Source organism: Thunnus albacares, chromosome 12 (genome assembly GCF_914725855.1).
Source record: "Thunnus albacares chromosome 12, fThuAlb1.1, whole genome shotgun sequence".
Classification (NCBI taxonomy): Eukaryota; Metazoa; Chordata; class Actinopteri; order Scombriformes; family Scombridae; genus Thunnus; species Thunnus albacares.
The window spans coordinates 21457597-21482942 of NC_058117.1; the positions used below are offsets into that span (position 1 = coordinate 21457597).

A 25346-nucleotide genomic window follows, 5' to 3' on the forward strand; every position below is an offset into this window, starting at 1 on the left:
TGTATGTGAAATTTGGCTACTAAGGTAAAAATGCAGTTTATGTTGTGATATAGTGGTGCAAACTACCACAGTGAAGGTCTTTGGATAGTTGCCTGCTTTACCTGACAAGTAATCCGACCTTGCTGTTTTTTAAGGAATGATAAGGGTGAATTCATGGTATGAACCTGGTAAGACCTATGTGCATACAGCAACTTTGAGCAACATCCATTTACAATGAGAAAACAGAAATGTTCACTAACAATAACTACAATGAGTTACAAGGCAGGGCAGTGTGGCATTTATGTTATGAATTAATGGGTGTGATGACAAGTTCAGCATGTTGCTACCTTTAAAGGTGCAGTGTGTAGAATTTAGTGGGCATCCAGTGGAACGGACTTTGCAGAAATGGAATATTAAATTACTAAGTATGTTTTTATTAGTGTCTATTTACCTGAAAATAAGAATTGTGTTTTTGTTAGCTTAGAATGAGCCCTTTATATCTACATAGGGAGTGGGTCCGCTTCTACGGAGCCTGCCATGTTGTACCCCCATGTTTCTACAGTAGCCCAGAATGGACAAACCAAACTCTGGAGCACCCTTCTTCTTTGCGAGTTTTGTCGCCACAATAGGTTCTCGTACACGCCAGAATTGGAGGGGCTTAGGGGAAGGGTATTCAGTTGGTTGCAATCTTTAACCTCACCTCTAGATGCCACTAAATCTTACACACTGGTCCTTTAAATCAGGTTTCCACCTCTGTTTGTACTGGCACAATACATTTTCCCATATCTAATCCCTCTCAGCACCAGTCACTGCTCCAGTTTACACCCACCGGCCCGGCCCGTCAGCGATATTTTTTTTCCACCCGCATTCTGTGAAGACCCGCCCCTACTCTGCCTCTGATTGGCCCTGACCCTGATAAACCTAACCAATCTTACCAACGAAGGAAACGTATACTAGCCAATCAGAGGCGGAGTAGGGCGGGTCTTTGCGGAATGCAGGTGGGAAAAAAATAAGACGTCTCATCTGTCGCCGCTCGTGCTCGTCCGGTTAAGGGGCGTTCGCGCGCTCCCGAGACACCAGGAAATATGGCGGCGCTTATGACTCTCAATCAGGTAACAACTTCCAGTATCTTGGGAAAAGTGGCGAATTTTTATATTGATCATTACCAAGTGACAGTTACAGTCGCTATACACTCTCACCACACAACTAACTACTCTACCAGCAGTGGTGGATATTAGCTAGTGGGGCCGTATTAGAAACAATTCGTTGTCAATCAGGTTAAGTTAACATGGTTAGCTAGGTTAAGGACAGCAGAGGCACTGTGCGTTTAAATGGAGGAGAGAAGCTACTGTCGTAGGGAAAGTAGTAGTTAACAGTGAGGACGGTATTAATGAAAATAAATGCGTGGTTAAACTGTACAACAACCAACATTTAGTTAGCTAACGTTAGCGTCGGACTGACTTGATGATGTAACTGCAATCTGCTAACGTTACAGCTATTGTCATCCAACAGCCTAACGTGGAGGTTGTGCTAGCTGACACTATTGTTTGGAATTAATTTATATGTGTTTCCCGTCTCCTTTTCTAGTTATCAAGTGGAAACCCAGCCTATGAGAGCTATTACAGACAGGTAAAGTCGGAGCTACTGCTGTGTCCGTCTCTTTCAATGTTAATTTAGCTGTATATCACCAGTCATATAAAATCAATGAATGTCTTATGTTATTTCTGCTCTGCCTACTTCATGTGTTTCGTTGATTCTTTGCAGCTGGATCCAGGAAACAGTGGCAAAATATCAGCCGGAGATGCAGCTCAGTTCCTTAAGAAATCAGGGCTGTCAGACAGTACATTGGGAAAGGTGGATCATACACACATCCACTCACAAACACATTCATATATGTGCTCACTGCCATCTTGACTTTAATTTAGTTTAAAAAAAAATAAATTTAGTAATTTTTTGTTTTTATCGTTTGTTTTTTTAGATTTGGGATCTGGCAGATTCAGAAAGAAAAGGCTACTTGGACAAGCGGGTAACACCAAGTTTCTCTGTAAATTTGCTGCCAGTGGTGATGCTGATGTTTGCACAAAACACACCTAACTTTCTTCCTCTTTCATAGGGTTTCTTCATAGCTTTAAGACTGGTGGCCTCAGCACAGGGCGGAAATGACATCAGTCTCAACAATCTCAATCAGACTTTAGCGGCACCCAAATTTGTGAGTGTTGAAATGACTATGCTGACTATTGCAACATGATGGCAGGGAAAAAAATGACTTCTCTGTGTCTGATTAAAGATTAATGTATCATGAGTGTCGCAGGAAGTTATATCGTGAGGGAAAAATTACATTTCTTAATAACTATCTTTTCACCATTTTCATGTGGTTGTTGCTGTGTTTGTTTCTGCAGACAGCCTACTTTGTTAGTATCTCATGTCCATTTTATTTTTTTAACAGAAAGACACAAGCAGCCCATTATTAAGTGTTTCAACAACATCAACTGATAGTTGGGCAATAAGGGTGAGTTGATACCATTTGTCCAGAAAATTCCTTAGATTATGCAAAAAGTAGGCTTGTTTCTGAAACCTGTTTTCTTTTTTCTTTTCCAGCCTGATGAAAAAGGGAAATTTGAGGGCATTTTTGAGAGTCTGTCCCCTGTAAATGGTCTCCTCTCTGGTGATAAAGTGAAGCCAGTCTTGATAAACTCCAAGCTACCTCTGGATGTGTTAGGAAAGGTGATATTACATGTTAGATGTAACCTTTGCACAGTCTCTCCTGATATAGCAGAGTTAACAATTCAAAGCAATTAAATCTTGTTAATTCTGGCATTTATTTTATGTTTCTCTAGATTTGGGAGTTAAGTGATGTAGACAAAGATGGACACTTGGACAAAGATGAATTCACAGTGGTAAGTTGTCACTCCAGAGTCATTCTGGGATCATAATACTTGATTTTTAAAATCAGGAATAAAAAATAGAAAACCTTTGTTTTTGCTAATACAATTAAATGAACTGATTTCCCATTTTCTAGGTCATGCATCTTGTGTATCGGGCCATGGAGAAAGAACCTATCCCAACTACCTTACCGGCTTCCCTCATTCCTCCCTCCAAAAGGAAAAAATCTGCGGTTGCGCTGCCAGGTGCTGTGGCTGTCCTGCCTGCCCTGTCCGGGCTTGCGGCTGGTGCGGCTCCTCTCAAAGAGACCCTGCGAAGCACTCCTCCTCTGCCCAGCGCCACTCCCCTCAGCACCACTACTGTCAATCTCTCTCCAAAACACTCCTTTAAATCTAGTTCACAGGTTTGTTGCCTCACTTTTGTGATGCTTGAATTGTTGATGTTGGCGTAGTGTGACTGCATCATGACATTGATAAGTCTAGTTGGGCTGGGCAATATCATTAAAATGGATATCAAGATATTATTAGGAATACATTTCTTATATTGCTATACATCACAATAATAATGGAAACTGCGTGAAAAATCACACAAAAATTAATATTCAGTTTAATAATATAATGTATAATTGTGGTTCTGCATTACACCAGCCGTGTCTTCACACATGCCCGACCCTCCTCACTTCTTGAAATAGAATTTACAAGTTTTGTTTCCTTCATGGGGAAGTAAACACAAGATTGTATGCCTGCTGTCTTGGGTAGTTTTTCTTCAAACAAGCATCAAGTGAAAAACACCAAAAACTTGGAAAAACATCCAGTCCTTTTGAAAAAATCAATATGTTTAGCCCTTGTTGTTCTTCCCTTAGTAATGGTCACGAGGGCAGAGCCTGGTGTTTTAAAGAAAGCCCCATTTCATGCATTAATTCTTTTCTGTTGATAATGGGTGAACTTGTTTTGCCACATTGTTCTGAGAATTGTGCACAGGCCAGTGTGTTTCCCTGTACTTTGTTATTGCTGCAGGGATTTTTCATTTGTGACTGTTGGAAAAACAGGTTTCCCTGACAGAGAAAAGAAGTGAGGCTTTCTGTGATGTCCTCTTTTTTTAAATTCCTGTCTTTTTCTCCTTCTTTAATTGCTATTTTAATTTCCCCATTTTTAATTTTCTGTGTAACTGATTCAACACAAAAACTGTCCATTCCACATTTTGTGGGAGGTCTTGCAAAGCCATTTTCTTGCATATGTATCCTCGCTTACATTAACTTATTTAGTCACAAATGTTTGAATTTAAACTTGGATTTTATATGATGACTTTTCCAGTATTTGTGTTAATGGGGTTGGTAACTCAGTGACAGATTGTCATGCTGTTTGTAGTAAACAACTGGTAAAAGTACATTTCAGTGGAGTGTTCTTGGACATGTGGGGTAAACCTTGCTTGCATTTATTGCAAATATTTTCCTTATTGGTCACTAATAATCTATAGTGCTGTAGTATAATTTTTACAGTTAACCAGTATAAGTAAATGCAAATACCACCTGTTCTTTGAAAAATCCAAACTATCACTCTAAAGTCTAGCACATAAAAAGAACTGTGAAGTTGTAGCAGATGTTTTCTCCTTCATCTCTAATCGCGTAAATGTTGCTCTTTGTTCCTTTGTTCCTTCCAGCCAGCGGTAAACTGGGTGGTACCGGTGGCTGACAGAGAGAGATACGATGACATCTTCAAGAAGATGGATACAGACAACGACGGCCTCGTCACTGGGACAGAGGTCATAGAGATCTTCATGCAGTCCAGTCTCTCCCAGACCATGTTGGCACAGATATGGTGAGAGCTCAGTTCACATCATATTTATTCTATTTTAGATTTTCTTGTTTAATTTCACAACACACTTTTTCACATATTGAGAATATTACAGGGGTCAAGACAGCTCAGTCCTCAAAAATCACAGGCAAATTAGGAAATACATTCACCAGTTTGACCCTGCATATTTGGCATAAAATAGCTTGCAGCAAATAGAAAAATGCTGCAAGTACAACAGAACTAAGATTCTACACATTCAAAGCTTCCGAGAGACACTAAAAACTGAAGAACAAGCTAATAATAAGTAAAAGACTAAAGCTGTACAAAAAATATCTCCCAATAATATTTGAATGGGGTAATAAGAATATTAAAATGAAAATAAACATGATTATCTCATTTTCAAACATCATTGATGAGTGTTTAACTTATCAAGTGTCCCCCAAAAATGTGTGTGTTGTGGACTTTGCCTGTGTTTTCCTTATTTGCAGCACATTTCTTTGTGGCATGTATGTGTGGTCACATATTTGCTTGTGTTTTATTTGCAGCACTTCTTTATTTTTCTAAACGCTGCTCATGTCTTGTGTTGTGGTGAAGATATGCTCGTGTTCTTAGAAATTCGACCGCATGTTTGACAATATCAGATGGATGTCATTATCTGTGATTGTCAGATATAATTTTCTTAAAAAGGAACAAAGAATGTCATGTTTCAAGTGAAGTCTCTTCTCTCTGCAGGGGACTGGCTGACACTAAACAGACGGGCAAGCTGACCCGGGAGCAGTTCTCTCTGGCCATGTATCTGATTCAGCAGAAGGTCACTAAAGGCATGGACCCTCCCTCCACTCTCACTCCAGACATGATTCCCCCCTCAGAGAGGACTGCAGCATCAGTGGCAGGCTCCGTGAGTCCTGATCTTTCAATAGCTTCTTTTATTAAAAGGCTTCCTATCTTTCACTATTGTGCTTGTAATTAAATGCAAGCCAAAACTCCAAAGTCTATATTGGTGGTTTGCAGTTATTACCTTTCTGTCATTAATCAAAAGCCAAAGGTTTCTCACTTGCATCTGTACCTCAAGAGTCTTATGTTTTCCTACATCTACATATATTTTAAATGGTGAGTTCTGCTTTCTGGCTTTCCAGACTTGCTGTTGCAAAACTATTCTGTTGTGCTTTTGCTTTTCTATCCTGTCTAACAGAGCTATGCGGGGCTTATGTCAGCTGTGAGACCTGAATATGCTGCATTAGCTAATATCCGCAGAGTGAGTAGTTCAGCTTTTTGTCACAAGGTGGCGCTTTTGTTCTATCGTGTCATCTGTCTCAGTCCGAAGCACAAGGTGTAAACAGGACCGTGCCCCTTCTATTATGCCAGTTTTCCAGTTTATTTTCCAATAGAAAGGGAACACATGAATACTTCCATCTTGTTACTGTTTGCAACAAATTTGTAATGCTTTGGATTTTCCATAAATGTCCCTTGTCTAAACCTCCCTTTGCTCTAAGGGTAATCATCAATGACTTGTCACAATATCTAATGTTATTCCAGCTCTACTTAGTTAATACTGTGTTATACAAGGAAAACAAGTAGTCACTAGTCTAGTTTTTTAGTTTTACAGTTTGGCCAACCAATGACTGAGGGGATCTGTCATCCTCAAAAAGCATCAAAAGTCAAGGGTGTGCCGGTAAAATCAAATATCAATTTCAATTAGTTGGAAATGTAATTTTTGAATAAAATGCTTCAGTTTCTGACCATCAGAACAGACATCAAGCTGCAGTTTCTCATCCTGTATATGGAAACTATACACTCAAGAAAAAATTTCACTTGTTTCACTCTTATGCTTAACAGAAACATGTCCAAACATTTTGGATAACAGCTGCCTGTTAGCGTGTAGCGTTTACACAAAACCGAAAAGGGAAGGACTTCTAATATGTAACCACACCTGAACCTGCCACATCAAAGACATTCAGGTTGTTTGTGTGAATTATAAACAATTCGATGTCAGAAATAGACTAAAATCAACAGAGCAATAATTCACAGAAATAAAGTCTAAATAAATTTTTTTTTTTTTTTTTTAAAGTATAAATAAGTGCTATCATTTCAACCAAATTCTTCTTTTTCACAGTTCCCTTTTTTGCGGTCGAACATGAAACTTTAAAAAAATGAAAAAGTTAAAGATAGCATTTATCTGATCAATGCTTGGCTTGCTTACAGAGGGAGACGGTTCCGGGACACCTACATTTTCTATTAAGCCACCAGGAGTTCCCATAACTGTCTCTGATAACTGATATTTTTTAAAAATGACCCAAATTTCACCGTAGTGGTAAATTCTTTCGTATTGTCTGCATTTCTCCTCATTCATGTTTTGTCTGGCTCTTTCTCTGTCCTTCCCTAGCTGTGCAAGGTGTTTGTATTTCCTTCCTGTGTCTTTTGTTTTGCTAGACATGCCAGCAGGGAGCTCCTCTCTCCCCCGTGCATACCACTCATCTCCCCTCTGCTCTGTTTCTCCATCTTTTTTTGTTTCCTTTTTCCTAACCCCTGTCTTCCCTCTTCACATTCCCTCATATCCATTTTCTCTCCTACCTGTCTCCTGTTTTCTCTGTTCTCACCTCCTGTCCCCCCCTAACATCCTTTATCGTGCTTACTTGTTTGAATGTCCTTTTTTTTTTCTTCTTTTTTTTCCTCTGCCGTCTCACTCGTCTGTCTCGATGTCTCTCGCCTCAGGACAGCACCAGCTCTACAGGGTCGGCAGAGTTGACAGGCATCAAAGAGCTGGACGACCTCAGCCAGGAAATAGCTCAGCTGCAGAGGTGAGCCCCTTAGTAGCAGGAGGATAGCTTTGTTTCTTTTCCTCTGAGAAAAAAAGAGGGGAGGCTGCAGTGAGATCTAAGCACCATGAAACTATAAGTGCAATTAAAAAAAACATAATTATGTTAACACAGCTTACATTACAACAATTTGTAGCTTTCATGTAAATATCTTTAGTTATTCTGTGACAGTTGAAATAAGGTTAAACATATCACAATTGCCAGACCTCTCTTTCAAATTATTATGGCATGTATACAATCATATTCTAAATTTCTCTTGCTGATTTTTTTTTTCTTCTTTAAATTGGTATATTGTCACAGAGGTCATAAAGTGACTACTGAATGCAACAAATCCCCCACACTCTGCTTTTTCTTTCATGTTGATTCTGTGTAAATCTCTCTGTTTCCACATCTCACCAACAGCATCAACCGAAACTTTGAACCATTTGTTTGCTCATGCTCGTACTGCTGAATAAGTGACATTAAGTAGTGTTAAATGCTGTGGCCATCAAGTAGGGTGTAGCTTCCGTGCAATTACTTCCTCTCATCACATTGTCTTCTTCATCAATTTGTTTTTTCAAGCTTGTTGAAAAAAATGGCATACATTTGCTTTGTTAATGAGTGATAACAAATTGTAATCTCCTGTCCTTTGCTCTTCTCCCATGTCATTCATCTTTAGAGAGAAATTCATCATGGAACAAGAGATAAGGGAAAAGGAGGAAACCATCAGACAACAAAATAGTGAAGTTCAAGTAAGTCTAAGTCAAAAAAATGCACAAACCATCTGTTTATGGATAAAATAATGTTGTATAATTAGTGTCTCATGAGTGACTACAAGTCAATCTTAGTGCCTGGAAACAATACAAAGAGTACTAATAGACCTTTTTGTATGCCTAAAAATACATAATTTATTTACTGTTAACAAGGCAAACTCATGGAGTAATTTTGACTTGTTTTTTTAAAGCAATGCACATTTTGAGATCCACTCAAGAAGATTGTTGAGTTAAGCATGATGATGAACTCATGGAGAAGTAATCAGGAGTCAGATACTCACTTATCCTGTGCTGATTCCCACCAAAGTTACACAGTTTCGAGGTGAACTGGAAGAGTTAATTGCTGAATAAAGATGATACCTGGGTATGTGTGTTTGGCCTCAGGACATGCAGAACGACTTGGACCGGGAGAGCAGTAGCCTGCAGGACTTGGAGTCCCAGAAGCAGGAAGCCCAGGAACGTCTGGAGGAGATGGACCAGCAGCGCACCAAGCTGGAGGGGATGCTAAATGACGTCAAGCAGAAGTGTCAGGAAGAGTCCCAGATGGTTAGAGTCTTGACACATTAAAATAACATGCATATGACAAGAAGAAATACCATTGTGTTTTGTATTTTGCTTTTGATGACACTTGCATTTTTGATTGTGTTGGGGTGTGATGTTTGTGGTAAGAAGACGACTTACAGGAATTACTATGATACCAGATATCACATGTTGGTCAAACTGTGAGTTCAGTGTAGGTTTAGGTCTGTTTGAAGGAAAGTACTGCAGATTATTACTTGTAACAAAGTTGCAAGTCAGGTGTTTGTAACTTTTGTTGTGTTTTGCTAATTTTGTTTTTGAAGGGAGCATTAACACACGTATCAGGAAGTGAAGCATTGCTTTGCTGATTCATTTGAGGCCTACATTTTTATTTTTCTTGCAGAGAACAAACCTCAATATATTGCTACCTTGATCTGTCCTAACAAGCAACCTAAATCGGACATAAGTTATAATTACTAAATGTAGAGCAGTTAAACTATTACACAAATGATGACCCTACAAATATCTCCGCTACCACCCTCTAGATTTCGTCCCTGCAGAACCAGATCCGTTCTCAGGAGACTGACCTCCGGAGCCAGGAGGATGAACTTGGTCGCACCAAGGCGGACCTGAGCCGGCTGCAGGAGGAGGAGGCCCAGCTGGAGCAGAATTTGCTCTCCGGTCGCGTCCAGCTGGACAGCATAATTAAGTCGCTCAAAACCACCCAGGAAGAGATCAACCAGGTCAGTATGGACAGAGAGACATGTTACATGAAGATGTTCTGGCACTTAGGGCCAATAAGATCTCTGATCAGCTCAACATTTTGTGGCTTAAAGATCAGTTGTGATAATACTGACTTCCCTGTGTTGGAAGACCTGTGTGTATGTTCATGTAATGTCTGTAGAATTTGAACTTATTGTATTTTGGTGTTGGTGGGTATATTTTTTGATATAGTAATCTCACTTTTTGAGACATAAGTTCAACTTTTTTTTGCTATGACTACTGTGCTTAAGTGTTTAACGTGCATTGGGGAGCACAAATTTGAAACACTAAAGTGAAAATGTTTATTACCTTCTTGTATCATAGTTTAATTGCTCTTTTTGACCAACCTAACCACTTACCACCATATACAGAATTTGCTAAACATGGTCATCATTGTTTAATCTAGTGAAAACTTGACTTTTGATGAATGTATTTGTACCAAATCCACGATGGAAAAGCAAATACATCACTATATTTCACTATGTTTTAAAGTGCAGGTTGAAATGATAATTACTTCTACCTGGCAGGAAATTCTGCCCTGTTGAACCAAGAAGGAAATCACGCTGTTGTCTTTATGAAATCAGATATGGATTAAACGGTCTTTTATGTGTTTTTAGGCTCGCAGTAAGCTGTCGCTGATCCAGGACAACCAAAAGGAAGTGACCAAGACCATCGAACAGTACAACAGCTCCCTAAAGGACATCAATGGAGGAAACTTCAGCAACCTGCCAGACCTAAGTGAACCTTTTGCTGAGAAGGAGAACGGAGGTTTCAGAAGTGCGGTGAGGAGATGAAGAATAAGTCCTCTTTTTACCACAAGAATTTAGCCTAGAACCCAGAAACTTTATTCGCCTGTACACCTGATGATCCTGGTTCACATTTTGGTTCCCATTCCTTAAAAATGACTGTTAAGATGCCACAGGAATACAAACACAAATATGCTCATGAAATCTATTTGTTTCACAGTTTTGTAGCCCCCAGAAGAGATTTTCTGCCTTGTCATACCATAAAGTTACACTTTGTTTTGATGTAATATAGTCACTGACGGCTTTAAGTGGACAGTTTTTTTGCTGAATTATATTTTAGTGCAAAGTCATGGCATGACTAATGTTGACGTGTCTCGATTTGTGTTTTTGCATGTATTTTTACATCAGGATGAATCTTTCAAGTCAAAAATAGCCATGTTCAACAACAGCAGCGCTAAGGAGCCCCCAGCAGACCCCTTCCAGACAGAAGACCCCTTCAAGTCCGATCCCTTCAAAGGTCTGAAGACCTTTTGAGAATAAGCCTTTCTGCTAAATTCCTAAAATATATCTACATTATGGATGCCAAAATTGTGCAATTACGTAAACGAAATGGAAATGTTTGTTTGTTCCAGTCTGTTGGAGTTCATGCTGTGGAAAAAAACCTCAGATACTTTTTAAAGACTGAAAATGATTCAAGTCATAATGCAGCCAAGCCAGTCGCTATCAACTCACCACCGTTTTGTTCTTCTTCTAGATCCATTTGGGGGAGATCCTTTCAAAGAAAGTGATCCATTCAAAGGCACCTCATCTGATGATTTTTTTAAGAGGACAGACAAGTCAGACCTGTTTGGATCCTCAGACCCCTTTGGTAGAAAACCCACACCACCAGCCAAGGTATCAAACACATCTTCTTTTTAGCACTCAGATTTTGTTAGTTTGAAGTGTTGATCTTGGCTCTTTTGTATGCAATGTGACCCTGAGAACACTAAGGCTCTTTTCCCCAGAGTTCAAAATGTTATGTTTCCTCTTTTAAACAACTTGCTATAGTTGTCAGTGCTGATAGAAGCAAGTTCTGGCATGTCTTCTCCATTGTAGATAATGGGAAAAGTAAACCAGCACTACAAAGAAAGATTTCTGGTGGTTATGCTACTGTGGTCATTTTTTTTGTATTTTCAACAAGCTCTTTTCAGTAGCTTACTTATTGAACTTGTGCTTTGCTTTTTTGTTTTTCTCAGCCAAGTGCCTTCAGCAGTGCTGACCCCTTCTCATCAAACAGCCCAAAACCAAGGGATTCAGGTACTTTGTTGGCTACAAGCATCATGGGATGTCAGTACATAGAGAGAGATTTTACTCTTGGTCTTCTCAGTTGTAAATTTACAGATTAACCTGAGTTTTCCTTGCTATTGTTTAATGAAGAGTCATCAGTAATACTCAGTTTCTCAGTTTAGCTTTTATTCTTTTTCTAATTGTTTTGTAGTACATTCTTTTTTAAAGCAGGTTGGAGGTTTATGTTTTCAGTCATTATGAAGATATTGTGTTTCTTCTATCAAATATGCAATTGCTGTTTAAGGGAAGATGACATGAGATGGCACTGTGGTAGTGTCACTTTGTCAAATAAAAGCACAAATGCACAGTCATCCCTGTACTAAATACGTGCAGATTTCCCAGAATGTGACTCTATTAACCGACATCTGAACGTGAGAGAACGTTCTCGTTGTGCAAAGCATCTCAAAGAGTCATTCTTTGCCATTCTGGGTGACGTGTTAGATTTAGATTTTATTTTTGGGGGCATCAGGGGCAAACAATTTTTACTCACTGTGGCTTCAAATTTTCCTGTGGTTTGAGGCTATTTTTAGGCGAGTACCTACGCATTTAACTACTGGCCAACTAAAAATACTCCCCCTACCCTGGAAAAACAGGAGGCTTGCAGGAGCCAAACATAACAGAAACTCTGTGACTGCTGGTCCTGCTCTACTAGAATACACTGCCACTCCTTTAACCAGTTCACTCCTGCCTCTGTCCTGCCTTTATATCTGCTACTATTGAGCTGCTCTGCTTCATTCGGTACGGAAGTTGTTTTAAGTTAGTGGCTACTGCTGACCAATGCTCTGCCATGCTACACACCTTCAGAAGAACACAGAGGCAACTGTAGACCTGAGCTGAGTTACTGTGCGTAAAAGAAAAACACAGCGTACTCCACATGAATGGGGTCTCTTGTGGTTGCACATTCACAACAAACATATTATATTACAATGTTTTGTTTTTTCACTGTAACCATCTGCAGTTTGCCTTTTTTTTTTTTTTTTTTTTTTCATTAAGCGGCATACCACTGAGCTTCAAAACAACCCGGGCACAGTTCTGGTTAACAGTACTCCAACTGACGCCTTTAATTAGCTGATCAGATGCATACGTCAGGTTAAACAAAACCTCTGCTTTTCAGGGATTTTGCGAAATGTCATGGAAAATTTAACGGTCATGCCACATTCCCTTTGCTGAAAATAGCATGCAGGCCCTTTCAGAATAAGCAAGATGCTGAGATGATTTTGAATGTGTGGTTTGGGACTGAACTTCATTATAGTTTCTTGGCTCTTTCCGTAAACCTATTCAAATGTTCCAAATGTGTTTCAATGTACTCTTGTCACAGATGTGTTTGGGACAGTGGACCCCTTTGGAAGCAACTCTTTTGGAGGCAAGGGTGGATTTGCCGATTTTAGTCAGATGTCGAAGGTAAGCTCCACAGACTCTCAGAGTTATGAATCAGTTGCACCATAAAGCCTAACTTTCCACTTAAGTTGTAGAGAGCTGTGTTATGTACTTTACTCTCATCATGAGTGATTTCTTATTCTTCTGCCCATTCATCACATTTATGAAAACAACCTCTATGCCATGAGGCCAGAGGCTTTATAATTTGGCTGACATTTCTGTTGGAGTCATCATGTTGAATGACAGTTGAGAGATTTTTTTTTTTTTTTTTTTGGTCTCTCCTCTTGTGTGTGGGCAGAAGTCAGACAATCCTGCGCTCCCATCAAAGAAAAATGTGCCTAACCGGCCTGCACCTCCCTATGGTAAGCCCTGATTTTTTTTGTCCTTGTGTGTGTGTGTGTGTGTGTGTGTGTGTGTGTGTGTGTGTGTGTGCTTGAACATGACTGTGCTTGCTGCTTCACTTGACATCAGTGATTCAGTGATGTTCATAATTAGCATGTAAGGTTGGTTTAGACCAGTTGAAATCAATACCGTTCATCATGTCAAGGTATTTTATTTTGAGCACATATTTTATTTGCTCTCGGCCACCTTTTAATAGTTGCAACCTCTCACAAAAATGTCATTGCAGCATTGTTTTGGGTATATTTATTGTGATTGACTGTTGTCCTTCTAAACACGGATTTTTGTGCCCTGATGGTGTGCTGAAAAATGTACTTCCTATTGAGCTGTGACAGTGCAATGAAAGCAATTTCTTCTTTTGAAGTTGTCAACAGGAAAGGTGTCATTCGAGATGTGGTAGTACTATAACGTTTAAAGAGCGATGTGATCTCGGTGGTTTTATTATTAATTAGATATAAATTCAGTTGTGCAATTATAAACTTGTCAAAAATGTGTTAAGACTGAGAACAATTTCTCTGCCATTTCGATGCACATAGCCTCATGTTCATCTTGAGGTTTTTTTTTGTGTGTGTGTACGTGAAGTCACACTCTACCCACAGGCCATGCCCAGCACGTTGCCTTCCGCTGTGACCTTGCACTTATTCTTTTAGCAGAAGCCACAGCGTGAGAAAGTTGGTGTTCCCCTTTGCTTTACCACACAGAGAGGGCAAGAGATGTGTATCCAGTTAGCCAGGCAGTCAGCTAGCTCCAGAGATATGCCTCATACGTGAAGGGGAAGTGAGAAAGATGTGGGCTGCTCTGAGTGTATGCATCACAGGGGCAATTGCACAACAAATTTTGGTCCAGTTACAAGGTGTAATCCAGCTAACTGCTTCCAAGTGTATTGCAGCACAAATAACAAATTTAATAGAGCAATATTTAAAGGGGCCATATTATGAAAAACTCATTTTTTTTATTGCTTGTGCGTATATATTTTGGTTTCTTATGTGCCTACTAATACACAAACTGAAACTGAAATAAGACAACCAAGTCAGTTTGGGGTTGGGTGACTTACTCTGTACTTTTGAGATTGAACAAGCCATTTAGATTTGATGCCCCTTCTAACATCATTTGGAGATTCACTGAAATTGTACTGCCCCCCCATCCATACCTCTATCTGAGTCTCTTCCCACTAAGTTTCCTAAGGTCTGCCATGTTTGTTCTCACGTGCTAAAACTAAGCTAAGGGCGAAAAATTTGCACGTATAGCAGGGCTGGACTGGGGGACAGAGCCATTGCTCGCCGACAGACGGCTGCTGAACGCCGGCCAGTTCTGGAGCAGAGAGCCGGCGAGCAGAGCCGGAGTGTCCTGTGTTGCGGCTGCTGCTGCTGCTGCTGCTGTCACATCTTCTGGAGGAATAAACACTCAATTCTATTCTGATCCGCAGCAGTTTACCAGCGGAAGGAGTTTATTTTTTAGATTTTTGGGATTAAGTGGATTTATCTTTGAACTGGCCTCTCAGCCTAGCTAAAACTAAGTTAACACTGGAATCACACACTACCTCAGCTGTTGTCATCAATAATAAACATCTTAAATGCCAGTGAGTTTATATAATTTTAAAGTTACACAGTATGTAGATGTCTGTGTGTATAAACAATAAATTCGCTGCCATATTTATGCCTTTAGATGACGTTATTTTGAGTGTAGATGGAGCAGCTACAGTGTTAGCATAGCTCTGATTGATCTGAACTCAATTTAGAAGAAAAGTATTTTAAAAGTTGTCTTGTTGACAGACCTGATGAAACCTGAATTCAGACTTTTTACAAATCGGCATTATGATGTAGTTATTTCAGCATCCATTTGATCCATTAGTTGCAATTAAACCACACCAAAACATCAAAAGTTTATTTTGGGTTCAAACAGGGTTCTCTGTGCATCTTCCAAAATGCAGCTCACTCAGGTGCTTCTCAGTTCGACGACAGCTGACTTTCAGAGAACAAAAGGGACTGGAGCACACTTATTAATTCACAGCCTTTAATTGTGCAAACAGCCTAACGTTTCGACACTAGTGAGTCTTTATTTTGGTTTCATACAGGCTGAGCCTCCAGCGCTGGTTGGGGACTAGTCGGTGCCTGTCGTTGCTTGCTGGCTGTTTGGGGCGAGTAAACACAAATGATCCCCCGGTCAAAGTCACGCGAGTAACGCAAGGTGTTTGGTGTGTTCGCTGCACCGCTGATGAGCATCGCTGTGTTTTCTTCGGGGGTTCACGCTCAAGAGTTACCATGGTAGCTGACACACCCCGTAGAAGGGGGGATGAGGTGGGCCGGGCAGGCACTCAAATCGGCTGTTCTGTACAGGATGAGAAGGCTCCTGTGGTATTTTGACCAAAGCATGTCAGATACATTTTATTAAGACGCCGGGGAACTGTGTGAACTTGTAGAAAAGGGGTATAATATGGCCCCTTCAAGTAAATCAAAGGTGGAATTTCCACTGTTGTGCATTGTTAGATAGATAGTGGAGCCCTTTTTTTTTTGGTAGAAGCACTCCAATTCCTAGATTTGGTTGTGTTTCATTCACAGAATTGAACAAAGCTTGACAGATGAATAGTTGCAGCCATAACACCATCAACATACGACATACGAGTTCAACACTTACCGTAGACAAGGGCGGGTCCGTCTTTTATAAGTCGATGTTCTAAAAGAGCAACACTGTGCTTTTTTTAAGCTTCAATGGTTCAGTGAGCTTTACTCAAAAAATGTGGTTAACACCTTTTTTGAACCAGTATTGCTTTCCCCTGGGTGACTTATATGCATGAGCTTAAAGCTGTTGGCTTCCTGTGAAAATTTAGCAGAACAATATTACACATTAGTGTATAAAGTGTGATGTTATTTTCCCAAGGGGCGTTCAGTTCTGAGCATCTGCAGTGATGGCACTGAAGTGTGTTTTTTTCTTACATGAATTTGGTACTTACTTAAATGTCTTCCCTCTCCAGTAGGTATGCTCAGTTTGAGTGCATCAGAGGCCTCCCAGAGCGTTTGCTCCACAGCAGACAGTAAAGACACTTTTGTTACGACACACTCGAGTAAAGCATCCAAAGACTGTCCTATGGGTTTTGCAGATTTTGGCTCTGTAAGTGTAGCCTACTTACAGTCAATTATTTTTGTCTGCATGAGCTACTGATCTTATGATGTCACTCTTCACATTGTAGAGCTGAAGGCTGAGAGATGTCAGTCACTGGGCCTCATTCTGTTAACTTTCCATCACACAGTGACTTTATAGCACGCAATCACAGGACCGCCATGTTTATTGGCTGTTGACTAACAACTGACAGAACAACTGAAAGCTTTTTAAGGGCTTGGTGTGGAAGGAAAATACATGTTTGCATGACTGACGTGAACAGTCTTGGTACTTCTATCTAGCTGACTGTTGCTTACGTCCGCCTGGTAAAGGGGCTTGCATGCTTGCTGCCATCTGTGGCTTTGACAGGAAGTTAGGATATATAAACTTTTAGTCAGAGAGTTAGTGAACTTGCCTGGTCAGGTAGCACTCTGGGAGCATTTTTTTCAAATCTTGAAGTACGAGCTAAAGGCTTATTTGCTGTCAAAACATGATATGCCTTGAAGCAGAGTGCAACAGATTAAATCTTCTTCATTGTCCTCCGTCTTCCGCTTTTTTGCCATCGTGCATAGCCTAACAGCTGAGCGTGCTCTCAAGTGGAGAGATGATGCATGGCAGCTTTTTGTGTCTGGTTTGTATCATTTGACATGACATTAATTAATTTTATCCCTCATGCCAGCATGACAGTTGTGAAAGGGATTTGTGGTTTTTATATATCGAGCTCTGTGTTGTAATCTTTGTTTTTCTGCCAGGATCTGAACGTGCCAAGGTAAGACTGTACAAGGGTGTGGTGGTCAACTTCAATCCTTTGCATGTGAAAAACCTGAATAATCTGAGAACGGTGATTCATGAGCACAATTAATTAAATAAATATCTAAGCACTTATGTATATGGGAAATATCTCTCCAGTAATTTATGTCAACAGTATACCGCTTATATACCGTATAAGCTCTATGTGTTGTGTAAGAATCTTTTTTTTTTAAGCTTTCATTGGGTTTTTTGACTTTTTTGTGATGTCCAAGTGAAATCTAAATGACCTCTTTTTTTTTTGCTTTTATCATGTTCAACTTGCTGTTGTGTATAAAATCATTTCAGTTATGTTTGGACGTAATTGTCGACATTCTGCCTATTTAGAAACATTTGATTTCAAATTTGCATCCACAGTTAATTTTAGAACTCGCTCTTGTCCAGTGACTCGCCTCTTTTTGTGTTGGCATTTCAGCTTCTGTCTCTGCTTTTTTTTTTTTTTTTTTTGTCCACATCTCATGTTTGTTTCTCTACGCTAGTTTGGAAGTGAGAACCAGCAGCTGGAGTGGGCCAAGCGGGAGAGTGAGCGTGAGGAGCAGGAGAGGTTGAGGAGACTGCGGCTCCAGGAGCAGCAGGACCTAGAGCTGGCCATCGCTCTCAGCAGGGCCGACATGCCCAGCGCCTGACCAGACATGCCCCGCCACAGCTTTTAGTCCTCCTCCTTCTGCCTAGCAGTCCTCCGCACACTCATGACAACAGCACCGACACACTGGCCCGACACGTCTAGCAGCCCCTGTTACCAATTTGTGTAAGATACCAGTGTTTCTCCAGCCATGACTGGAGTCATGTCAAATGACTCCGTATTTAGCAACCAGTTAAGGTTCATTGCTCCCAAACTACATGGCAACTATAATCAGGGACAATACGGAGCCACTTGATTTAAGCCTGGCTTCATCCTGCAAGAACATAGCGATTTAACGCAACCCAAACCAGCTGGGTACTTGACTACAACCTACAACCCTGCCTTATCCAAAAGCTTGTTTGTTGCAAGAAAAATAACATTTTAAGAATATTTTACTGCTTTATTTATATACAAAAGCAATGAATCTGTGGTATATGAAGTACTTGTAAAATGCACTGTTTAAACTGTTTTATATAACCTTTAATTACTCAGAAACATTCATATTGATTATGGATTACCACACATGCTAACTGCTCTGTTAGCCTGTGATTTAGTTTGTCCAATCGCAAATGTTGTTTTTTTTTTTTTTTTTTAAAGAAACCTCCTCATGTACTGTAAATATTATTTGATGATGGTTTTATGTACACGCCTCAGAGCAGCAGAGTCCATCTTTAAAACAAACCAGTCTTAAAGATCTGGAGCTCAGTTATCAAGATCATGAATGGCACAATTCAGATTTTTATTTCAAATATTACAAGTATTGCCATTTATGCCTGCTTATCTATTATTTATAGCCTTAAAGTACATAGATTGAAGAAATAAAAATGCTCAACAGGGACATACATATGATATGATGTTTTTTTAAATCTCTTGATAGCCATTTTAATCCTAAAATTGCTACAGTTAAATGTGATTTAACCCCTTATCATTTCTTATCTCTGCTATTTCCAATAATTAAGATGCTAGCGATAATCATTGAGGTCTTCCTTTCTTATGAACAAAGTTCAGTCCACCTGGAGCGCTGTTGCACCGTCACTCTGATGTCAGCAGCTTGTGTTTGTCAGATGATTTATCATTGCCTTGTTGTAACGCCCAAACAACTTGCACTCCCATACAACTAAGAGCCTCTATAAAATGGAATAAGTGTAAACCTACATAGTTTATACTGGTGCTGTTACACTAAGCTTTGACATTTTTACTTGTATTCTTCACACTACCGCCTATACAAAGTGAAATCTGCTTCCAGGTTAGATTTTGCTTTTCTCTCAATGCTCAAATCAACCATTGGATCTGTTTTGTTGTTGTTATTGTTGTTGTTTTCTGTGGATTTTTTTTTTCTGTTCATTAATGTCTTATGACCCAGTTGGAGGACATTTGTTTAAATGCCTTAAAATGTTGCATTCTTGTAATAATTTTCACACTAATCAGGTTTATTTGGCACATAATGCATTCACTGTATAATCCAGAGCTTACTGGACATGTACAGAGTGACGGCGCCTTATTTATCAACATATCATTATAACATGTAATATTGCACAGTATGTATGTGATTATTAAAAAAAATAATAATCTGAGTTTTGAATTGCTTGAAACTGTAATGTTTAATTCAATAAAAGTGATTTTTAACATTCCTGGAACAAGGTAAGTCTTGTATTTTAAGTAAAATATTGTAACAACCAAAGAAAATAGTCAGTTACGTCACAATGAAACTATTCACTTGTTTGATAGCAAAGTAAATGTATCAGTTATAAATATAGAAATTACACTTGTGGCCATGAGGAACAGGAAGGAAGGACTTTGGTTAAATCTTTCCGTAAGTCTTAATTTGCTACTTAAAAAAGAAGTTTCTTGTGAAAACAGAACAGAGTTATGTTAGTGAAATTATGATAGATAGTTATTCATCTTGAGGCTCTGCGTTGATATTGGAACAAAAAAAGCGAAATGAGAGTGATACATTTGCATCGACTACTGCAGATATTTTTGACCTGGTCTGTACTTCCTCATTTTTTAAATATGATCAATCCTGGCAACGTGCTGAAGAACACATCCAGCGGTTGTACAATTTATTGTTATGAGTGAGCGTGAGATACAAGATAACAGTGGAGCTGAGTGACAGCACTTTTCTTGGAAGGAGTGGTTTTTTTTTTATTGAGCCATGTTTTAAAGCTGTAAACTTTTATCATAAAGCAACAGGAAGACTTTTGTCAATGACTGGTCACATGCTGTATTTGAAGAAAAATGTTTTTAATATTTATCTTTTCAAAAAAAAAAAAAAAAAAACAGCCATCTGGCTTTGATACTACTCAATGCAGCCTTTGATGGCGGATGAAACAAATGCTCACTGACACCATACAGACATAATATGCACAGACTCATACTTTGCATCTGTAGTGTAGGGTGACTCTGTGTAATTGTAGTATTAAGGCCCTTTGATGTCCTACTATAATTTCTACCCATCAGAAAGGGAGTCTAAGGGCTCCCTGATGAGGGTTTGCTGTGCCCCTCCGTCCAGACGGCTCCCAGCTCACTCTGTAATTATGGAAATTGAGTGTTTGTATTTATAGGCTAAGCCCACAAGCTGCTGCCCTTCTCTGTCTTGCAGCTGCAAAGCATCACAGTGGAAATCAAGTGCCCATGTTGTAAAATTAAAGTGGTTATCCAATGGCAACGTGTATAACCTATTTAGTGTAACTGATGTGATGGTCTGCAGGTCCACTGCACCCATTTAAAGTGCTTTCAAAGGCAGCAAAGAATGGTGGGTGAGTGGGTGGATGCGGCCCATTAAACCAAATGTGTGAACAAGATGCATCTTGTGATTTCCTGAAAGAAAGGAGTTCCCCAAGCCAAATGTTCAATTTCATTGTTTTTTTTAATATTTACAATAAATACACATTTTACAGTATAAAATCCATGTACATATTTATATAAATTTAAGTAGAAAATAATGCACAGGACATCAAGCCCTGATAGTGTACAGAGGGGCTGGATCCAAGAGGAGACAATATCACCCAAAAAAAAAAAAAAAAAAATAGGAGACCACATTAAAATAAAAGAGTTTAGGCCATTCAAACAGTGAGGCAGTTTAAATAAAACATTGTCTTTGCACATGTTAGGCAAAAAATGTATGAGCATTTCACTCCTGTCGACAACATATACTAGAGTTTTACAGTAGCACAGTCATAGAAAGGCACTTTTGTGTCAAACACAGCATTCCAGTTCTGTCAATGAAGAGTAGTATATACAGGGCCAGCCCCTTCTTGGTCTGCCTGCTGTAAAGCAAACAAAGCTTTTCTAAAGCTTTTATATAACCAAAGTAGTACCAGCTACGTTATTAAAAAATAATAACACTAAAACTTTTTAAATTCAATATTATATAAAAAAGACTTTGGTCGTGTGGAGAACAATTTAAATAAAAAATACATCAGTTGAATCACAACAAAAACAACACTACCCCCCCATGAAGCCCAAGTCCTTTTCAGGGCTCCTTCACATGTGTCTCTTCATGTGAAGTGCCAGGTGGTCAGACCTGGAAAAGGCGCGCTCACACAGGTGGCACTGGAAGGGCCTGTGGCCGGTGTGTTTGCGGAAATGACGGGTCAGCTCATCGGAGCGAGCGAATTTCCATCCACAACCCTCCCAACTGCAGTGGTACGGCTTCTCACCTGCGTGGACAAAGAAAGGGAAATTCATTAGTCTGTGCTGAAAGGGGAAATATGGGTTTGATTTGAGCAGTCGTGTACGTAATTACGCACAGTTGTGGTGCTAATATACTACTTCATGCGTCATTAATATGAACTTAAACTTACCGGTGTGAGTTCGGAGATGTGCCTTCAGGTGTGAGCTCTTGGTGTAGGTTTTGCCGCAGCCAGCAAAGGTGCAGGTGTGCGTTGCCGTGCGCTTGCGTGGCCATGTGCGCCGTCCTCTCTTGGGTTTGGACTCGAGCAGCTCGAGGGGAGATGAGGGCGGTGTGAGCATCACCCTCTGCGCGCCAGGCTGCAGGCTGAGACCTTCATCGTACATGCCAAACGCACCATGCGGAGCGTGGTAGGTCATCTGCATCTGGGGAGCCTGAGGATGGTGCGGGAAAGCCGCCGTGGTGTGATACTTCTGCGGGAAGTTCATGGGCTGGCACATCGGTGCCTGGCAGTCCGAAGCCCCCTGGTCATCTGGGCTGAGAGGCGGGGTCATGCTGCTGGCTGCCCGAGGAGAGATGGCCACTCGGGGCTGCTCGAAGGACATCATGCACGAAACGTTCCCCTCTTGCTTGATTTTGCTGCAGCTCTGGGGCACCATGCCCAAAACAGGGCCGTAACTGTCCATGGGTGGCTCCACTTTGATGTTGTCCTGGCGGGGAAAATGCGTCGTGTTGACATAAAATCTCCCCTGAACGCTGGGGTTGCGCGTAATGCCATAGTTGTTGGTTCCTTCGGAGCGGAGCAGCTCAGTCATGAGGCTGGCGCCGTACGGGGGTGGCGGCGAGCGGTGGTCGTCTGCAGGGAAGGGTGGCACAGAGTTTCCCGTCGTGTACATGTTGGGATCAGCTGTGCCCACGTATACAGCCGCGCTGTCTGAGCAAGTTGTGTTGGCGAGAATAAAATCCAGATCCAAATAATTACTCAGATCCTCGTCGTCCTTTTTGCTATGATTGTCCAGGTTGTGTACCATTTCAAGCATGGAGCAGCTGCTGGAGACTAGCTTGTCCATATCTCCTTTCCATCTCTGAAAGAATAAAAAATATCATTAAGCATGATTGTAATGTTGCTGTGAAATAAAACACTGTATGTGACACTGCAGATAATTTCCACTGGACAAATAATTCAGTCTAATACTGAGCTTTATTTTCTTAAAATAAGGATAAAGTTGTTTTTTTCTTGTTTTCCAAAAGCAAATAAATTATTTCGAACTGCTTTACAATAGGCCGATATTAATATCACTATGATGATCAACTCAACCAAGACAAGTCATCTAATGCAAATCACTGATTTTAAAACACAATACAAGATAAGTTTTAACTTACGTTTTCCCAGGGTTTCTCTCTTTGGTTTGAGAATGTCGAAAATGACGGTAGCATCACTCCGGATAAGGCCATCGTTCGGTGAAATAATAAAAATCTCTTTTTAAAGTCGCGTTGTTTTGAGCGGCAGCCGCACCAAAGTCTGTGCGTCTATCTCACTGTCGCCTCTCCACAGCTGCGCCTCAAAGACATGAACAAGATTGAGTGGTAGGAGGTCCTCCGAACCTTATAACCCTCTAACCCGACTACTCCTGGCCAATTGTGAGAGCTCAGGAAACAACGTAAAGTTTGGTAAATTTAGCTCTTTATAAAGCGGCTCCTGCAGGCAGCGTTGCTCAGTGCGCCGTATGACAGGCGAGCAGCGCTGAGGAGCCTATAAAGTGTAGGACCTCCCCCACAGAGTGACGCAAACACTCAGCAGACCAACCCACCTGAGCTGAAGTTGGAAAAAAGTTGCAGGCAAATTACAAACACACTGGGCAATATAGCAACCATAGATACTTACGTAATATGCTGAAAAGAACAAGTCTAATGACAGAAAGTGCCGGAGGCCAAGCCTCACCAACAGCTTAATATGAAGGCTGTCAGTACTTCAGTTAATCATCACAACATGGGAGAGATATGACTTTTTTGATGAACAGTAATAAAAAATACAATTAGATTTAAAGTTTAGTGGGTTAAAACTCTGGAAGGAAAGACACATAAATAAGAAATGATTTTAACAACAAAAAAGGCAGCCTGTTACGTAATCATCTTTTATGACACACACACACACATACACACACACGCACACACTCACACGCATAGATAGCTGATATCATTAACCACAAAAATGTCAAAAAACATTACCATCTTCTATCATTTGATTATTAATGCCGTTAATGTGTGCTGTCAAATTGCAATCGTCACTTTCTTCATATATGTTTTCTTTATTTTCTCTCTTATAATGACAAACAATCCAACACCTATTCCTCGTTTACTTTAACGCTTTTAAACTTAAATGAGGAACAGCTTCTGCGTTGTTTCGTAATTCAAAAAAAAAAAGATGTGTGTGCAGGTCAGTGAGAGTTGAACATAGTATAAAAAGAAAGACATTTTTTTTTTAAAAAAGCGTGAGATATTGTGAGCTGGGTGCGTGCTGCTGCCTCCACCTGTTTAGCGCGTCCCGCTCTCGGCTCATTATCATTAATGGAAGATGGTTTTGTTCTTTCACAGCAGGCTTGTCCAAACAGGCGCCAGGGTAGTCTGAAACGATTTTCACGGCTTTTAAACGCTCTAACCAGTCCTGATGTAAACATGATTTAAGGTAACATCCCATTCAGGTGTTAATGATGGACTGACATGGTTGAGGGGTAGAGAGGAGGGGGGGAGGGGGAGGGGGGCGGTCTGCGGTGTCGATTGGGGGTCAAATTTACATCACAACTGTTGCCTGTTGCTGTTTCTCCTGAGAGATCTGGTTTCTGACTTGAAGACGGTCTGATGGTTTTCTCAGCAGGACCTCATTGGCTCCCAGTGGTGGAAGAAGTATTGAGATACTTAAGTATAAGTACCAATACAGCAATGTAAAAATACTCCATTACAAGTAAAAATCCTGCACAAAAAAATCCTACTTAGTAAAAGTACATAAGTATTAGCAGCAAAATGTACTTAAAGTATTGCAGTAATAGTAGAGGTTTGGTCCCTCTGTCTGATATACTATTATATATGACATCATTAGATTATTAATACTGAAGTATCAGTGTGTAAGCAGCATGTTCCAGTTAGCTAGTTTAGTCCAGTGGTTCCCAACCTAGGGGTCAGGCCCCTCCAAAGGGTCACCAGATAAATCTGAGGGGTCGTGAGATGATTCATGGGAGAGAAAAGAAGAAAAAAACAAAGTTCTGATACACAAATCTGTTTTCAGTTTTTGGACTTTTTCTCTAATCTTTGATTTTTAGTGAAATATTGGATCATTTGAACATTTATTGAAATGAAACCATGTGAGAAGTTTGGAGGGAAAAATCACTATTTGGTGCAGCTGTTAACAACCGATAGACATCTGAAATGTGACCCCGACTACACACAGCTTTTTTTAAGACGTCAAAAGTCAAAAAGGTTGGAAACCACTGGTTTCATCTTCATATTATCCATTGTGTCAAATCTTCATCTGAAAAGTAACTAAAGCTGTCAAACAGTGAGTAGAAAGTACAATATTTCCCTCTGAAATGAAGTGGAGTGTAAGTATAAAGTAGCATCAAATGGAAATATTTAAGTAAAGTACGAGTAACTCAAAATTGCACTTAAGTAGAGTACTTGAGTAAATGTATTTAGTCTCTTTCCACCGCTGCTGGCCAACTGTAACTCTGCAATATGGGTCACCTACATTCACTTGTATTTTGATATCTAGATTTGTAATCACCCCAGCATCACTTTGTCATCTATATCTACATCTCTATCTCTCTCATCTCTCTTGACA

At 40.1% G+C, this 25346-nt stretch overlaps 2 protein-coding genes across 7 annotated transcripts; one reads left to right on the forward strand and one right to left on the reverse strand.

Annotated features, from left to right (window-relative positions):
• The first annotated feature begins 993 nt into the window (after positions 1 to 993).
• LOC122993586 (epidermal growth factor receptor substrate 15-like 1) lies at positions 994 to 19451 on the forward strand. Of its 6 annotated transcripts, none has more exons than XR_006406408.1 (24): positions 994 to 1091; positions 1567 to 1608; positions 1744 to 1833; positions 1958 to 2005; positions 2093 to 2188; positions 2426 to 2488; positions 2578 to 2703; positions 2817 to 2876; positions 2999 to 3265; positions 4522 to 4679; positions 5388 to 5553; positions 5848 to 5910; positions 7368 to 7453; positions 8130 to 8202; positions 8608 to 8769; positions 9288 to 9485; positions 10122 to 10286; positions 10659 to 10767; positions 11005 to 11144; positions 11486 to 11546; positions 12895 to 12977; positions 13252 to 13315; positions 16324 to 17217; positions 17735 to 17801. XR_006406408.1 is itself a non-coding variant. In XM_044367881.1 (24 exons), the coding sequence occupies exons 1-24, from the start codon at positions 1065 to 1067 to the stop codon at positions 17879 to 17881; spliced, it is 2631 nt and encodes an 876-aa protein (XP_044223816.1). In that variant the 5' UTR covers positions 994 to 1064; the 3' UTR covers positions 17882 to 19451. The 6 variants fall into 6 exon arrangements, 5 of the variants coding, with proteins under 5 accessions (XP_044223816.1, XP_044223819.1, XP_044223817.1 ...); XM_044367881.1 differs by having other exon boundaries at positions 16324 to 16460; positions 17735 to 19451; XM_044367884.1 differs by having other exon boundaries at positions 17201 to 17217; positions 17735 to 19451.
• A 1523-nt stretch (positions 19452 to 20974) lies between these two features.
• On the reverse strand, positions 20975 to 23230 carry klf2b (Kruppel-like factor 2b). Its single transcript, XM_044369025.1, has 3 exons — positions 22895 to 23230; positions 21684 to 22596; positions 20975 to 21539 (listed from the first exon to the last, which is right to left on the reverse strand). Exons 1-3 carry the CDS (start codon positions 22964 to 22966, stop codon positions 21364 to 21366), a joined length of 1161 nt encoding a protein of 386 aa, XP_044224960.1. The 5' UTR covers positions 22967 to 23230; the 3' UTR covers positions 20975 to 21363.
• Between the last annotated feature and the right edge of the window lie 2116 nt (positions 23231 to 25346).